At 39.9% G+C, this 18,168-nt stretch overlaps 1 protein-coding gene across 2 annotated transcripts; it reads right to left on the reverse strand.

Moving 5' to 3' along the window:
* Positions 1-353: 353 nt before the first annotated feature.
* On the reverse strand, positions 354-16,238 carry LOC115116722 (zinc finger protein 271-like). 2 transcript variants are annotated; one of them, XM_065006365.1, is made up of 5 exons: positions 15,650-16,238; positions 9,150-9,484; positions 4,430-4,469; positions 4,178-4,318; positions 354-4,091 (listed from the first exon to the last, which is right to left on the reverse strand). In XM_065006365.1, exons 1-4 carry the CDS (start codon positions 16,008-16,010, stop codon positions 4,302-4,304), a joined length of 753 nt encoding a protein of 250 aa, XP_064862437.1. In that variant the 5' UTR covers positions 16,011-16,238; the 3' UTR covers positions 354-4,091; positions 4,178-4,301. The 2 variants fall into 2 exon arrangements, with proteins under 2 accessions (XP_064862437.1, XP_064862436.1); XM_065006364.1 differs by lacking the exons at positions 354-4,091; positions 4,178-4,318; positions 4,430-4,469 and having other exon boundaries at positions 7,423-9,484.
* Positions 16,239-18,168: the final 1,930 nt, after the last annotated feature.

The following is an 18,168-nucleotide window of genomic DNA, read 5'->3' on the forward strand; positions in this document are numbered from 1 at the left end:
TAATTAACATTCATTAGACATCATTGTTTGTACAACATAATGGCTATGCTGTTGGCATCTCCTTTTTACAGTGTATTTTTTTCTGTTGTGGGCCTTAAACCACCTGTCCGACTTTTTGTTCACACAGGAGAGAGACGGGACTATCGTGGATCCTCTGGGGGGCCTCAACAACCTCATGATGATACTGATGAGGCAGAGAAGAGTCCCTCCACGTCAAAACACCTCAAACACCAGCAGAGACCCACAGGGAAGAAATCTCATTGCTGCTCTGACTGTGGGAAAGGTTGCAAATCTTCATTAGAGCTTAAAATACACCAGAGAACACACACTGGAGAGAAACCTTATAGCTGTGATCAATGTGACAAGAGATACACTGATAAAAGATATCTGATCAAACATCAGAAAATGCATACATGAAGAAGTTGTTTCATGATATCAATGAAATAATGTCACAATGTAGAATGTTTTAACGTTGTAGTAGGAGTATTTTAATGATGTTCTACCTTATCGTTTGCCCTGTTCAATTGATTGCAGCATGATATGGATATTAGCCTCAGGGGAAAATCCAGGCTCTGAATTGAAAGAGTATAATTTAACAAAAAGTGAGTAACAAAAAAAAGCTGTTACACTTACTGTGTTGGTGATCCACTTGAATCAAAATGCAGCACCTCAAAATGTAGCCAGCTGTTTTCTACAAGTTGAAACAGCTGCTTGTTTAAAAAAGACATGTAATATGATAATTGTTGCAGATGTTTGTGTATATACACACATGAAAGCAGTATAATAAATTGGTCTATAATCAATATTAACAATCTGACATCACTCCAGTATTTCTTGACAACATTCAAATGCTAATCGTCTTTATTCCAAATACTGAAGAAGCATGACTCAAATCACCTACTCATATTTCAAACCTTCAGCCTGATAAAAGATACATGTTTTGTTATTCCATGCCTCACCATTAAGTGAACTATTGCCAATACATATTAACAAAGGGGTGTACATTTGGTTTTGATTTCCATATTTACAATTTGTGACAGTAATCATAATTATTTATGCAACCAGCTGACAATTGTTGGGTACAGTTGCCCTGATTTTAGAATATCAGGATTCATTCTCAGATGTGCTAACGCAAAGGCATGACATTGGGGATTGGGCCCGATCCAACATGCCTATCGAGTGAACCCTGAAAAGAGAGAGCGAAGTAAGGTGGAAAGTTACTACGGATATTGCAGGAGTTGGTTGCTGATTCTCAAGGGTGGGCAGTCAACAAGTTTTGCATTTAGCAAGTGCGTTGCCATGGATCACAATTTATTTTGACTGCACGTTTTTCCGTATTGGAGACAAGATTTTTGGGGGATCTTTCCAAGGGGATGAGAGTTCTAGAAGCTCGTGGGTTTTAGGATTCTATTGAAAGAGAGGATTTAAAAAATAATACTAAATAATACTATTGTATATTATTATTTAGAAATGTGTTTTTTCTTGTTTTTAATTGTTGACAGCCAGACACCATGTTGATATTGTAGAAGCATTGTAATTGATTATGTGAAATGGAAGTTGTTTTCTGTTAGTGGTGAGCAAACATGTCCAACAAAAATATGGGATATATTTGTTGTCTAAAGGGGGAAGGTGTTACAGGCTTTGGTCTTTCTATTTATGTTTTGAGGTTGGACTTCAGCACGTCTAGCTCGTTAGCACGTAGGACGCACTGATTGGTGTCACCTTGTTAGTCTGTATGTGTTACACCTGTGCAGGCTTGTCCATCTCGTTAGTGGGAAGGTGTTTCACCCGAGCTGGTCCAGGTTCTATTTAAGAGTGTCTGGCCCAGTGCTCCAGTTGTCTTGATAGATGTGGAGAGTCAACAACATTATTTGCGTCCTGTTTTTAAATTTGCTGTGGCTTTTTCTTTTGTTTTCCTCTTCTTGGGCAGATTTAGTGGGTCTCATGGTGGGTGTCTTTTAGGTCCCAGTTGTTACTAGGCAACTTGCAGTGGACACTGAGAGCAACTTATTGTTTTATGCAACAGAATAGGGGGTTCTTATAAATATTGTGTCTGTGTTCTACTGAGGATTGGCCTCAGAGAAAACACTGACAGGAGATTTACAGTGTTTTTTGGGTGATTAAACCTAGAGACCGCATTCCAAACCATGAGTTAATGTTTCTGTTCTATATGGTACCAGGGAGAGATGACCCCAGGGCCAGACCCTGGTCTCTACACAAAGAGTACTGTTTTTACAGCAGAGACTGTCTGCTGAGAATTATACGTTTCTTTCATACATATCTTAACCTTGTGACCCGTTCTAATGCAGCTGTTGTTCGTCATGTAGGTTGAAAGGAGAGTATCTTGGCTATGAAAGACCTTTGTACTTTTGTCCTGTGGGTCGACCAGCCATCATTATTATAGACTCAATTGATTCACTTTATATGTGCACGTTGTATTGACCTGCTCCCTTATTAAGTGACTAAAGATTTAGTTTAAGCATAACTCTGACTTGTGTGTTAAGTTTCTCTCCGCATTTGATATTAAAGAAGTTAACCACCACATTTGGCGATGGGGATGTTATTCTTCACTTGGTGACCGCTCCTGACGACCTGGGTAAATGGTACACGAGGGATCCCTCAAACTTGGGATCTCAGAGAGACCACACTTAGGGAATGGAGCTGATGGACCCACCTTTGATCTGAGAGGCAGTGAGCCGAGCGAAACTTGTTCCTGATAAATGGTGTTCAAACTTGGGATCTCAGGGAAAACATCCAGACCATTTATGATATAGTATAAGATAGTAAGGTAATTGTCTTAAACCTGGACCCCATTTTAGAAGTATTAAAAGATGTAAATGTATGAGTTGCATTATCCTAGGATCTAACCATGATAGAAATGTGAAAATATTCCTGCAGGTTAAAATATTGTTGAAAAACAACTAATTGATTAGGTATGTTTGAGAATAGCATTGTGTGACTGTGATATGAGAGTTGCGTGACTGTGGTATGAGAGTTGTGACTGTGGTATGAGAGTTGTGGCTGTGGTATGAGAGTTGTGTGACTGAGTGTTAATCTGAAGTTTGGATAGTAACATCAGAATATCGCGGGGTGGTTTTGAGAGCGGGATGATATTTTAGAAAGCAGCGGAAGGTCTATAGTTCCTGGGAGGCTTGATTTTTGCCGTGGTCTCTGGGAGGTTAGAGAACCGTTGACGATCCGGTCATTGTCTGGGAAACAAATGTTTATTTTTGGTTCTGCTGGGAGTATGTTTGGAGAGCTGCTTCGGAGCTGTGGGGAGTCCTTGAAAAAACATATAGATTGGTTGCCGTGTGTACCTAAGAATTTCTTATGGATTTTGTGAATAGATGAAAATATGATGAATTGTACGTGTGTACAATGATTACTAGAGATTTGATAAAGTAATACTGGGAATATAATTAGATACAATTTAAACAACCCATACGTAGATTAATGTAGGTTTTGAGTTGGTATCTTTTAATGGACAATTTGATTAAGATGAGGTTTAAGCATTATTAAACAGTCTACAAAGTCTGGGCAGTTGTCTCAGAAACTGATGGGAGTGTGTCCACTTTAGGGTAAATTACCCTAAGGATGAAACTATAAAACGCTTATTGGACATTCCCCGTCCGGGTACTCCATTTTAAATAAAACTGCCTGGCAAGGCGAACACAGTAACTTAACAACATAAGTGATTCTCTGAAATTTTTGTGAAATTTAAGGGGAATTAAAAAATCAGCTCTAGCAGAGGCCCAAGTCCCATGGGGACGTCCTCGAGGGCGTGGATTTTCTCCCCATCAAAGGCCAGCGGGATTTGACTCTCATGGTGAAATGGATTTCCGCCGATGTGCAGTGAAGGAGTGAAGAGCGGTGAAATCAGTGTCAACAAAAGTAAGAAAAGATTAATACACATACAATTAACAAAGAACATAACAAATGTACAGCTGTAGTTTTATATAAGCGTGCACACCTCTGTTTATGAAGAAACAGATGATTGGGGCATAGGCATACCTTGTCACGGACGTAAAGGCCACTCGGGTCCTCATTGAAGAGGTAGGGCAAGAGCAGGATCGCTGCTGTGGTCTCCAGTCCTAGTAAAGTAAAGCAATGATCTTACTACACTTGCTAATTTTATTACAAAATACATTAGAGAAAGGGAAGGAATAAGAGCAAATACCTCTTCTGTTTTGTCCTTCAGGGACTGTCAAAATAGCAGGATGATGTCCTCACCCCTGCCTCGCCTCTCTACCTCTGCTAGTCCTTGAATTATATTTTTGTCTATATCCATTCCATGGACTTGATTAATTTATGAGAAGATCTGAAAAGATCATTTGCACACATTTGTATGCTAATATATTTCAGTTTGTATTGACTGCTATGTAGGTTAAATGTACACGTCAAATGCAGCTGTCCTACAACATATCTGTACCTTCTTCTTGATCCCAATTGCATTGTGTCCATGTTCTGTCCTATAAGAATTTCAAAGGAAGATAAAATGTGTCAAAGTATAGTCTTAAAAGCATTAAAACAAATATATATACAATTTAATGCAAAATAGAAGAACATATTGGAGAAAGAGCTAGTCTAGACACTGTATTAATACCATTATGCATTTGAATCCAATCTCCAGCTACCATCTAATCTAATTTCCCTCCACAAGGGGGCATCCATGTAACGTTTCCAAAATGGGATAGTATTGTACATGTAATGTTTCCAAAATGGGATAGTATTGTACATGTAACGTTTCCAAAATGGGATAGTATTGTACATGTAACGTTTCCAAAATGGGATAGCATTGTCCATGTAACGTTTCCAAAATGGGATAGTATTGTACATGTAACGTTTCCAAAATGGGATAGTGCTGTACATGTAACGTTTCCAAAATGGGATAGTATTGTCCATGTAACGTTTCCAAAATAGGATAGTATTGTACATGTAACGTTATGCCCCCTTGTGAGTTAATAGTATTGCATGCTGTAGCAGGCTATATAAAGAGGAAGACCTCCATTGACGATTCAGTTCGTTATAACATCTCGTCTGGACATGTCACCGTCCTTAGTTAGTTAACGTTAGTTAGTTCATTCTCACAAAAGTGAGACCTGCTCTAGATTGGAAACTTACGTTAATGAGCGTAAAGCCATTTTGGCTTCATGGAAACGATATACAATATATAGGATAGAATATAGTTGAGGGAAATAATCCAAACCTCGTTGTGCCTAGTTAGGACATAACGTTATCTAGCTAGATAATGATACTTTACTGTAGCTCATACAGCGCCGACGGTCTAACCCGACTTTCTAATATTTACGGTAATTAACTATAGTAACGTTACGGAAGATATTCACAGAAAACCATCATTGTCTTCGTTATTAATTTTTTTGTGTGTTTTATTATTATTTATATCTAGATTTCTAGACATATTCAGAGCCAAACATCAACCCAACTTAACCTCTTTAACATGTTGTCGCATCCAAACTTGTCACCATCGTTTTCAGTTGTAATTGCGAAGTTCCCGGAAGAAGTCCACCAACAACGGAGGTTCCTCGATGAACCCACCTTCTAACAACTTCTTTGAAGAACCTTTTGTGGCTGTTTTTAATTGACCAAGGACCCTACGGCTCTTAGGGGATTTGAGAACAACTCCAGCTGAACCCTTCATTTTTAGAGTTGTCGTCGGATCTATTTACTCTCAGATTCAAAACATGATGATTAGCATCAACGATCAAGTCAGCTGCTGCTGCTCCAATACAGTATGAGGTGAGACGTGAACTGACCTTGAATCATAATAATTACGTTAATAAAAATGAATTAGTGAAACTGTTAAATAGTATATGGCATATTAAATATATTACTCTATTATCATATAGAAACATCATGGAATATTGGACATCATATTAGCATTAACATACATTGTTTCATTCAATTTCACATAATAAGGATATTTCATATTTTTTCATATCAGAAGTCAGAACCTGCTATGTAAAAGAGACAGAAGAATGCACAATGGTCAATGCTATCCGGGAGCCTTGGGACATCCCTACCTTAACCATTTTAAATGTCAACTTCAATGGGCTAGGGACGTCCCAAGGATGTATCTCTACCTGAAAATACATGATCTAAGTGATTTATAGTTGGTATTCAGCAGTCATAAAGCCTTATTTACTTTAATGAACTACTAAAATAGTGATTTTGTCAGACAGCAGCTCTACACTTTATTGACTGACTGATCCATTCATCCTTCCATCCCTCCTCAGCCTTCCTCTCCTCTGAAGACCCAGTGAGGGTGGAGCTCAGTCAGAGAGCTGTTGAGGGACTGGTTAAGAGCACTTCTATAGCCAGAGAGGTCACACATGGTTTAGATTGTAAATATTTATGTCCCCTTAGCGGTTCATCACATCAGCAAGAGGGAATATGTTTCATCATCTGTTTATTTACATGAGTGCAAATTGTCCACTGATATTGGTGTAATTTCTCACCCCTTCTGGCTGTATGAAATTTAATTTTCCCTCAGACACACATTTGTTCTTTGATATTATGAAGGTAATTTCTGTCACATGTACTTTTCCCCACTCATTCACCCCATCTCTTTATATTGAATCTCTTTTATATTGAATATTTATATTCAGTGGCCTGACTGCATCCAGACTGTCATAGGCCCATCCTGGTAGATCTGAACCTAATGCAGCTTAGAGTGATCGGATGACAGTCACATTTAGGTGCCAGGTGTAACTGAGGCCATATATGCTCCACATCGATTACTTTGAGTGTTTTTATATATAATGACTGAATGTGTTTATTTCTGTGTTGCAGGGGCAGTCAAGAAATGGAACGGCAAGGTCACAGAACATGACATAAGCAGAGCTGTGGGAGACCACCTCGAGCCCCTGGTAGAGCCGGGGGTGGTGTTGTTTCTGTTTTCAGTTGTTGAATCCTTTGATATGGGATTGATACTGATTGTCATACTAAGAGGGACCAAGAGTCTTGCGATTGGTCGGTCATTGGGTTCATATATCTCCCTCACAAACCTTAAGCATCAGCTGAAAGAGCAGCTTACCGATCATTGCACCTGTACACAGCCCATCTGTACATAGCCACACCCAACTACCTCATCCCTGTATTGTTATTTATTGTTGCTCCTTTGCACCCCAGCATCCCTACATTCATCTTCTGCACATCTATCACGCCAGTGTTTAATTGCTAAATTGTAATCATTTCACCACTATGGCCTATTTATTGCCTTTCCTCCTTACTCCATTTGCACACACTGTATATAGATTTTTCTGTTGTCATTGACTGTACTTTTGTTTATCCCATGTGTTGTTTTTTTCACACTGCTTTGCTTTATCTTGGCAAGGTCGCAGTTGTAAATTAGAACTTGTTCTCAACTGGCCACCTGGTGAAATAAAAAATAAAATGTTGAAATTTAATCAAGCTTTCTTTATACAGCACATTTCAGGCATGAATGTAACAATGGCTTTACAGGAATAAACAATGAAAATAAACATTTAGTACACAACAAACAGAAGACTAACAAATGAAAGACTAATGTACATTAATGAAATTCCATTGATTCAAATATTAATCGGATGCAATATCCAACCCAAAATTTAAGCTCGTTTTTTAGGAAGGGTTCTGAAAGAAACTATGAGGGTGTCCACTGAAAATTGACTAGTAACAACAACTGGGACCTAAAAGACACCCACTAAATCTGCCCAAGAAGAGGCAAACAAAAGAAAAACCCACACCAAACTTAAAGACAGGAAGCAAACCTTAAAGGTGTTGACTTTCACATCCATCAATACAACTGGAACACTGGGCCAGACACTCTTAAATAGAACCTGGACCAGCTCAGGTGAAACACCTTCCCACTAACGAGATGGACAAGCCAGCACAGGTGTAACACATACTGACTAACGAGGTGACACCAATCAGTGCGTCCTACCTGCTAACGCGCTAGACGTGCTAAAGTCCAAACTCAAAACACAAATGGGAAAAACCAAAGCCTGTAAAATCTTCACCCTTAAGACAACAAATATATCCTATATTATTGTTGGACAAGTTTGCTCACCAACAGAAAACAACTTCCATTTCACATAATCAACTACAATGCTTCACCTTCACAAATATAGACATGGTGTCTGCTGACTGTCAACAATTGAAGACAGGAAAAAAATATTTCTAAATAATAATACACAATCGTATTATTATTTTTCTCTAAATTCTCTTTATAGAATCTGAAAACTCACTAGCTTCAAGAACTCTAGTCCACTTTTTATTTAACTAGGCAAGTCAGTTAAGAACAACTTCTTATCGACAATGACGGCCTAGGAACAGTGGGTTAACTGCCCTGTTCAGGAGCTGAACAACATGTTTTTACCTTGTCAGCTCGGGGATTCGATCCAGCAAACTTTCGGTTATTGGCCCAACGCTCTAACCACTCGGCTACTGAAATTACGTTGGTTTAAAGTAATTTAAAAAATGACCGGAAAATACATATTTTCAACTAGAACCAAACAAATATTGGACGTTGGGCATTGTCTTCTTTTCAATTACATTTTGCTCGGTGGAATAGCCCCCATGTCAAAACACAGTTAACTTGTCTAAATTAATAACCAATATATAGAAACAGTTTGTGATATCTTGAAAACCTAAACATAAAATGTGCTATGTACACAAACTGCCACAATAATGTTCACACTGCTATGCTTTATCTTGGCCAGGTCGCAGTTGTAAATGAGAACTTGTTCTCAACTAGCCTACCTGGTTAAATAAAGGTGAAATATATATTTTTTTAAATCAGATATCTATTATCAGAGTATCTCTTCCCACATTGATTACAGCTATGAGGTTTTTCTCCTGTGTGTGTGTTCTCTTTGGTGTCTAGTCCGCACACTAGATATAGTAAAACTCTTCCCACATTGAGCACAGCTATAAGGTTTCTCTCCTGTGTGTGTTCTCTGGTGGTATATCAGGCTGCTTGGCCGAGTAAAACTCTTCCCACATTGGTTACAGCTAAAAGGTTTCTCTCCGGTGTGTGTTCTCTGGTGTACAACAAGATAGCTGGAACAAGTAAAAATCTTCCCACATTCATCACATCTATACGATTTCTTTCCTGTGTGTATTCTCTGGTGTGATATCAGGTTTCTTACCTGAGGAAAACTCTTCCCACATTGATCACAGCTATAAGGTTTTCCTCTTGTGTGTGTTCTCTGGTGTGATATCAGGCAGGTTGACAGAGTAAAACTCTTCCCACAGTAAGAGCAGCAGTAAGGTTTCTCTCCCGTGTGATTTCTCAGGTGTATTTTAAGTTCTGATGAAGATTTTAAACATTTCCCACAATCAGAACAGCAGTGAGATCTGTTCCTTGTGGATCTGCGCAGGTGTTTCTTGAGGTGTTCTGATGTGGAGAGACTCTTCTCTGCCCTGTCAGCATCATGATGTTGTTGAGGCTCCCCAGAGGATACACAGTAGTTCTGTCTTTCTCCTGTGTGAACAACAAAGTCAGACAGATGGTTAAACCTGTTAGGTTAGGGGGCAGCATTGTCACTTTTTGATGAATTGCGTGCCCAAACTGAACTGCCTCCTACTCTGTCCCAGATGCTAATATATGCATATTATTAGCATTTGATAGAAAACAATCTGAAGTTTCTAAAACTATTTGAATGATGTCTGTGAGTATAACAGAACTCATATGGCAAGCAAAAACCTGAGAAGAAATCCACACAGGAAGTGAGAAGTCAAATTTCAAAACAGAGCCTATTTAAATTCCTGATAGTTATGGATGTGCATGCACTTCCCAGGGCTTCCACTAGATGTCACCGTCTTTAGATCCTAGTTTTAAGATTATACTATAAAGGAGGGGCTCATGAGACCCCTTTTAGTGAGTGGTCTGGCAGACCTCAGTCTCATTAAGCGCGCTCCCGAGAGAGTATGCTCTCATTCCAGGGCTTTTATTCAGACAATGAAATTCTCCGGTTGGAACCTTATTGATGATATATGTTAAAAACATCCTCAAGATTGATTGTTTTGACTTGTTTCTACGACCTGTAATGGAACTTTTTGAGTTTTTGTCATGGAGGAAATGGTCGCGCCTCCATGAAGATGGATTACTGGGCTGAACACGCGAACAACAAGTGGCTATTTGGACATAAATTATGGGTTTTATGGAACTTTATGGAACAAATCAGCCATTTATTGTCGAACTGGGATGCCTGGGAGTGCCTTCTGATGAAGATCATCAAAGGTAAGTGAATATTTATAGTGTTTTTTCTAACTAATGTTGACTCCAAGATGGCGGAATTGTCTAATTGCTTATAATCAGGTAATGAGCGCCGTTCTCAGAATATGCTTCTTCCGTAAAGTTTTTTTGAAATCTGGCACAGCGGTTGCATAGAGGATCAGTCCATCTTTAATTCTGTGAATAACACTTGCATCTATCAAAGGTTACGGATTAATTTAATCTATATTTCTGCTTTTTGTGACTCATATCTTTGGCTGGAAAATGGTGTGTTTTTGTGACTTGACTCTGACCTAACATAATCATATGTTGTGCTTTCGCTGTAAATAATTTTTGAAATCGGACACCATGGGTAGATTAACAAGATGTTTATCTTTCATTTGCTGTATTGGAATTGTTAATGTGTGAAAGTTACATATTTATTTAAAAAAAATAGAATTTTGCCTTTTCAGCGGAATGTTGAGGTGGGGTTCCGCTAGCGGAACACTTGGCCTCGACAGGTTAAAGGCCCACAACAGCGAAAATCCACTGTAAAAGTGATGCCAACAGCGTAGCCATGATGTTGTACCACACCTGTAATGAATGTAAAGATTATTTGACATTTGTCTTAATTGACATTTGTCTTAAAATGAGCAAGAATAGTCATATTGTCTTGTTTTCACATTAATAGTAACGTATAAGATTGTAGACTAGAAATAAGTTATTCATGTTGTTGAAACTCTAAGCAGTGAGCCAGATGACTTTTGGTTTCCAATATAGGCCCCTTTCTGTGTTTGCTAAAATTGCGACATGAGGGCGATAAACACACAATTTGATTGCAGAAACACCTCCCTGCTAATGAGGAAACCGATAGATATGGATGTAGTATATCTGCCTGCAACAAAAACGGTGAGTAAAGACTTTAGTTTTTCACAATGTATTCTGAATTTGAATGGGGGAAAACTCAGGGGAGTAACCTCCATTTCCAGGTTGCTTATTAGTGCATTTCACACTACTTTGGATTATAATTGTAAGGCTCGTTTGAATGTCCTGCTCAATATAATGTTTGCGTCATCATCGCAAATCAACCGCTTTGTACTAAAAAACAAAAAAAACAATTCAACCAGTAAAATGCTCTTTGGCTAGTTTTTCCATCAGCCTGACAATGAGGGATTGTACATGATTTGCCAAATTGGCCCATAACGTCACCTAACAACAAATAAAGGAAAATAGCTGTGCGTGTTGTACAATAGCCTATCCATCAAGGAACAGTTCTCTACACATTATGACCAAAGTAGGGATGTTGGATCCAACATGGAGCACGGCATAACTGTCTTTACCAGAGTAATGAATGAAGAAGCACTTTGGTTGTTGTTGCATGTCGTAATGTTTGTCATGCGACTGTCATTCAGAAAATGATTTCCTGGATCAGCTGATGATAGTTGAACATGTGACTAAAATAAAGTTAGGATATTTTTTTTTCACCTTTATTTAACCAGGTAGGCATTTTCAAATGCGACCTGGCGAAGATAAAGCAAAGCAGTGTGACAAAAACAACACAGAGTTACACGTGGGATAAACAAGCAAACAGTCAATAACACAATAGAAAAATCTATATAGTGTGTGCAAATGGAGTACGTAGGTAAGGCAAAAAATAGGCCATAGTAGCGCAGTAATGACAATTTAGCAAATTAACACCGGAGAGATAGATGTGCAGATGATGATGTGCAAGTAGAAATACTGGTGTGTAAAAGAGCAAAAAAACAAAATAAAAACATGGGGATGAGGTAGGCAGTTGGATGGACTGTTTACAGATGGGCTATTTACAGATGGGCTGTGTACAGCTGCAGCAATCGATAAACTGCTCAGATAGCTGATGCTTAAAGTTAGTGAGGGAGATATAAGTCTCCAACTTCAGCGATTTTTGCAATTCTTTCCAGTCATTGGCAGCAGAGAACTGGAAGGAAAGGCAGCAAAGGGAGGTGTTGGCTTTTGGGATGACCAGTGAGATATACCTCCTGGAGCGCGTGCTATGGGTGGGTGTTGCTATGGTTACCAATGAGCTGAGTTAAGGCGGAGCTTTACCTGTATGCTCTTGTTTACCTAAAGACATATAGATGACCTGGAGCCAGTGGGTTTGGCGACGAATATGTAGCGAGGGCCAGCCGACAAGAGCATACAGGTCGCAGTGGTGGGTGTTATATGGGGCTTTAGTGACAAAACGGATGGCACTGTGATAACTCAGCAAACTGGATGCAGTCTGAGTATTGGAAGCTATTTTGTCAATGACATTGCCGAAGTTAAGGATCAGTAGGCTAGTCAGTTTTACGATAATAATACAGTGATTGACAGAGTCGAAAGGCTTGGCCAGGTCAATGAAGACAGCTGCACAGTACTGACATTTATAGATGGCGGTTATGATATCGTTTAGTACCTTGAGTGGCTGAGGTGCACCCGTGACCAGCTCGTAAACCGGATTGCACAGCGGAGAAGGTACAGACGGATTCGAAATGGTCAGTGATCTGTTTGCTAACTTGGCTTTCGAAGACTTTAGAAAGGCAGGGCAGGATGGAAATAGGTCTGTAACAGTTTGGGTCTAGAGAGTCACCCTTTTGAAGAGGGGGATGACCACAGCAGCTTTCCAGTCTTTATGAATCTCGCACGATACGAATGAGAGGTTGAACAGACTAGTAATAGGGGTTGCCACAATGGTGGCAGATCATTTTAGAAAGAGAGGGTCCAGATTGTCTAGCCCAGCTGATTTATTCGGGTCCAGGTTTTGCAGCTCTTTCAGAACATCAGCTATCTGGAATTGGGTGAAAGAGAAGCTGGGGAGGCTTGGGCAAGTAGCTGCGGTGGGTGGGGAGCTGTTGGCCGGGGTTGGGGAGCTGTTGGCCGGGGTTGGGGTAGCCAGGAGGAAAGCATGGGACAGCCGTAGAGAAATGCTTATTGAAATTTCGATTATCGTGGAGTTATCGGTGGTGACAGTGTTTCCTAGCCTCAGAGTAGTGGGCGGGAGGAGGAGGTGCTCTTATTCTCCATGGACTTTACAGTGTCCCAAAACTTTTTGGAGTTAGAGCTAAAGGATGCAAAGCTATATCCCGGGGACTATACGATGCTAGCGCAGTACACCACAGGATGTTTTTGTTCTGATCGAGGGAAGTCAGGTCTGGAGTGAACCAAGGGGTAACAACGGGTAAGACAACAACAGTTAATCAGCTAAGACAACAGGTAAAATGGCAATGAATGGGCAGAGAGGGTCAGTTAACTACACATAGGGCCTGAGTTCGAGTCTGTGGCCGACAGATAATCAAAATGGAGACCCGTGATTAATGAACAATCCAGCAGGCATCAGCTATGTAGCCAAGTGATCATAGGGTCCCAATGAACAGGAATATATGAACCAGGGAAGGCGTTAGGTAGTCATTACTACGCTAGCCGAAAGATGCGCCTGGCTCGAGGCTAACTGGTGCTAGCTTCGGGACAAGGGCGTCACCGACGTCCTGCAAAGGCCGGTTGAGGGCACATCAGACAAGTCGTGATGGATCGGCGGGGCTCCGTGTTGACAAAGGGTGCAGGAGAATTGGCAAAAGAGGTATTGTACCTGGAGTAATTTTGTTTGCTTGCCGGGAGATGCACCTGGCTCAAGGTTAACTGGTGCTAGCTTCGGGACAAGGGCGTTAGCCACTATGGCCACTCCGGTGCAAAGATCCAGAGCGTACGGCAGGAATCCGGTGATGTAGTGGCTTCTAGTCGTCTTAGTGAAGAGTCTGGGAGGCATCAGCTGTGTAGCCGAGTGATCATAGGGTCCACTGAGCAGGCTGGGAGATGGGCCTGGCTCAAGGCTAGCTTCGAGGCTTTGACACTCGGTGGCAGCTAGCTAGCTGCGATTATCCGGTGTATTGATCCAGAGCGGGAATACAGCAAGAATACAGTGATGTGGTGGAGAAAAACAGCAGGAAGACGGTGATGTAGTGAAGAAAACCAGTCCAATATGCTCATGGTTGACATTTCTCTGTGCAGACTGGCAGGTATTATCCAGGCTAAAAGTGGCTGTTGTCTGAGCTAAAAAGGTAAAGGCCACTAGCAGTGGCTAACAATGACTAAATAGCTAGTAGCTAATTCGCTGGTTAGCTTCTGATGGCTAGCTGCTGATGGAGGTTCTAGCTATAAGGTCTAAAAACACTAGCAGATCCGTTTCACATTGGGTGAGGCGGGTTGCCGGAAGGTATATTTAATTTAAACATGAAAAAAAAGATTGAAATATTTTGCAATATATACAAAAAAGACGAAAAAACAACAACATTAACAAGAAATACGTTTTTATAGTTGTTGAAATCCAAAGCAGTGTGCCAGACGACTTTTGGTCTCCAATATAGGCCCCTTTCTGAAGGTCTATGTTATTGTTAGGTGAAGTTATGGGTCCTACAGTAGGTCTATGGCAAGACTTGAAAATGGATTTCTAGATCAACAACCAACTTGACAGAACATGAAGGATTTAAAAAAGAATAATGAATATTCGACTGAAGATCAGTCGCCTATTGGATGACATCACGACTTCCCATCAAGCCAACTCCTTGAAGGGCTTACTATGACATCACTCACGCCTTCTAGTTTGCAGTTTGTCTAAAAAAACACTATTTTGCTCAAAACATTTATTTGTTTGTTATTATTTGTTTCCCTTTAATGTGTTTATACTTTACTGTATTTATATATCACTTTTCAACAAGAAATGTTTTTTAAAAAATCACTGGAGGACGTCATGAACAATTCCGACAGTACAAAAACATATTTAAGTGTAGAACGCCCTTTTAAAAATCACATAATAGATTAACAACTGCAGAATTTGTGTCCCTGTTTTATAAGACAGTACTCACTGTATTTACTGGTGTTAATGAGATCAATGTCCCTGTTTTACAAGATAGTACTCACTATCTGCCAGCAGCATACCACCCTGCATACCACTGCTGGCTTGCTTCTGAATCTAAGCAGGGTTGGTCCTGGTCAGTTCCTGGATGGGAGACCAGATGCTGCTGGAAGTGGTGTTGGAGGGTCAGTAAGAGGCACTGTTTCCTCTGGTCTAAAAATATATCCCAATGCCCCAGGAGAGACTACCCTCTGTAGGGTGCGGTCTTTCGGATGGGACATTAAATGGGTGTCCTGACTCTCTGAGGTCACTAAAGATCCCATGGCACTTATTGTGGGAGTAGGGGTGTTAACCCTGGTGTCCTGGCTAAATACCCAATCTGGACCTCAAACCATCACGGTCATCTAATAATCCCCAGTTTACAATTGGCTCATCTCTCCCCTGTAACTATTCCCCAGGTCGTTGCTGCAAATGAGAACGTGTTCTCAGTCAACTTACCTGGTAAAATAAAGGATAAATAAAAACTTAATCAGATCAATGACCCTGTTTTATAAGATAGTACTCACTGTATTTACTGGTGTTAATCAGATCTCCAGTCCTCTCTTCTTCGTCCTCTAATGTGACAGTAATCTCCCCCTCTTCATCCTTCATTCCAAAAACCTCTTCATCTTCTTTCACTTCATCCTCCACTCCAAAAACCGAAGATTCCTCTTCTTTCACAGTAACATCTTCCTCCTCTTCTTTCACAGTAACATCTTCCTCCTCTTTCACTCTGAAGGCGTTTTTCTCTTCTTCTTTCACGGTAACAGCCTCACCCTCTACTTGTTTTTGTATTGTAACAGCCTCTTCTCCCTCCTCTTTCACGAGAGCTTCTTTCTCCGTCCAGCAGACCTCTTCTTCAGCAGGAGAGTAGTTTAGTGAGCTCATGGTCGGAAGATTGTTGGCTAGTTAGCATTAGCGACTAGACTAGTGCTAACTTAACCAGCCAGCAAGTTGACTTACAATTTAAATATTAAACTAAATGGGGTAGCTAGTTGTTTCCACATAAGTATGTTTAAATCATAGTGGCAAATAAACCACGAAATTGTCTAAAGAACTTGAATGTTCCGACTTTGTTGTCCAGCTAACTACCGAGGTGGCTGCAGTTGTTGAAGAAGCGTTCCGTCCACTAGATTATACGTCACAGTAGAAACATCGCCTTAAAGACACATATCGCCATCGGCTGTCTTCAATTAATTTTAATATTATAAAGCAGTTTAGGGAAACGTTTTTTCATCTCCATTAAATAAGAATATTATATCAACACGTACAAAGAGCAACAATATTTTTTACGAGAATTTAAAACTAACTCTACATCTACTCCACATGTGTATTACTGATTCATTCAAATAACTAGATATCAAAGTAAGCACCTAGTTATTGATACCCTTGATAAAGATGAGCAAAAATGACAATAAAATAAATAAACTTTACTTTACCCACTACCAGGATATTTTAGCCCAAAACCTGGTTACCTCTCTGCTAGGAGGCTGAAATTTGGCCATAAGTGGATCTTCCAGCAAGACACATCAACGCCCACGAAGAAACGGTTAATTGGGTACAAAATCAACATTTTCAACGGCCATCTCAGTCTTCGGACTTCAACTCCATTGAAAACCTATGGTTTGAATTGAACAGGGCAGTCCATAAGCACAGACAAAATAAATCAAGGACCTGGAGAGATTCTGTATGGAGGAATGGTCTAAGATCCCACCCAATGTGTTCTCTAATCTCATAAAACATTTCAGTGTGGTTATCCTCCCAAGGGGAGGGTGCTAGAGTATTGAAAACATGGGTGGCAATAATTCAGACCCCTACCTTTTGAGAATTACATGTTAAACTAAATATCTTTCTCTGAGCAATTGTATCAGTATAAAACAATATAATTTCCCTTTATTTGTTGGTGTAACAATACATCATGTAGATGTATATAATGAACAGACTAGGTCTATTCTGCTCCTACATGGTGTAACAATACATCATGTAGATGTATATAATGAACAGACTAGGTCCATACTGCTCCTACATGGTGTAACAATACATCATGTAGATGTATATAATGAACAGACTAGGTCCATACTGCTCCTACATGGTGTAACAATACATCATGTAGATGTATATAATGAACAGACTAGGTTCTATCCCATTCTACTGTATTTTAGTCTATGCATTAATCATGTCATATGCATATTCTGTATTCTACTGTCTTAGTCTATGCATTACTCATCTCATACGTATATACTGTATTCTATTCTACTGTATCTGTCTATGCCACTCTGACATCGCTCCTCCATATATTTATATATTCTTATTCCATTACTAAGATTTGTGTGTATTAGGTATTTGTTGTGAAATTGTTAAATATCACTGCACTGTTGGAGCTAGGAACACAAGCATTTAGTTAGATATTACTGCACTGTTGGAGCTAGGAACACAAGCATTTCACCACACCCGCAATAACATATGTGACAAATAACATTTGATTTAATTTAATATGAAGGTCACTTGTGTAAAATGTACTTTTCCCCACTCATCTTTTGACATTGCATTTTAAATATTCAGTGGCCTGGCTGCTTCCAGACTATGTCAAAGACCCATCCTGGTTGATCTGAACCTAATGCAGCTCGGAGTGATCTGATGACAGAAGTCACATTTAGTTGCCAGGTTTAACTGAGGCCATAGATGCTCCATATCCATTACTTTGAGTGTTCTATATAACATGACTCAATGTGTTTCTGTGTTGCAGGAGCAGTCAAGAAATGGAACATGACATAAACAGAGCTGTGGGAGACCACCTCAAGTCCCTGGTAGAGCCGGGGGTGGTGTTTACCACTCCTTCAGCAGGCTGGAAAAGTGGGATTGATACGGTTTTTCATACTAAAATGGACCAAGAGTCTGTTGATTGGTCAGTCATTGGGATAATTTGTTTTGCAATATGTTCAAATCAAATCAAGCTTTATTTATACAGCACATTTCAGACAAGGATGCAACACAATGGCTTCACAGGAAAAAACAATGAAAATAAACAGAAATATTTAGTACACAA

This window comes from Oncorhynchus nerka, linkage group LG21 (assembly GCF_034236695.1).
Source record: "Oncorhynchus nerka isolate Pitt River linkage group LG21, Oner_Uvic_2.0, whole genome shotgun sequence".
NCBI lineage: Eukaryota > Metazoa > Chordata > Actinopteri > Salmoniformes > Salmonidae > Oncorhynchus > Oncorhynchus nerka.

What these genes read in the sequence shown, in the direction of transcription:
- LOC115116722 (XM_065006364.1), bottom strand. Translation starts at nt 16,010, where the DNA reads ATGAGCTCACTAAACTACTCTCCTGCTGAAGAAGAGGTCTGCTGGACG. An exon ending in GATTAACACCAGTAAATACA is followed by an intron (nt 9,485 to 15,649) that starts GTGAGTACTATC and finishes TTGTTCACACAG; the next exon opens with GAGAAAGACAGAACTACTGT.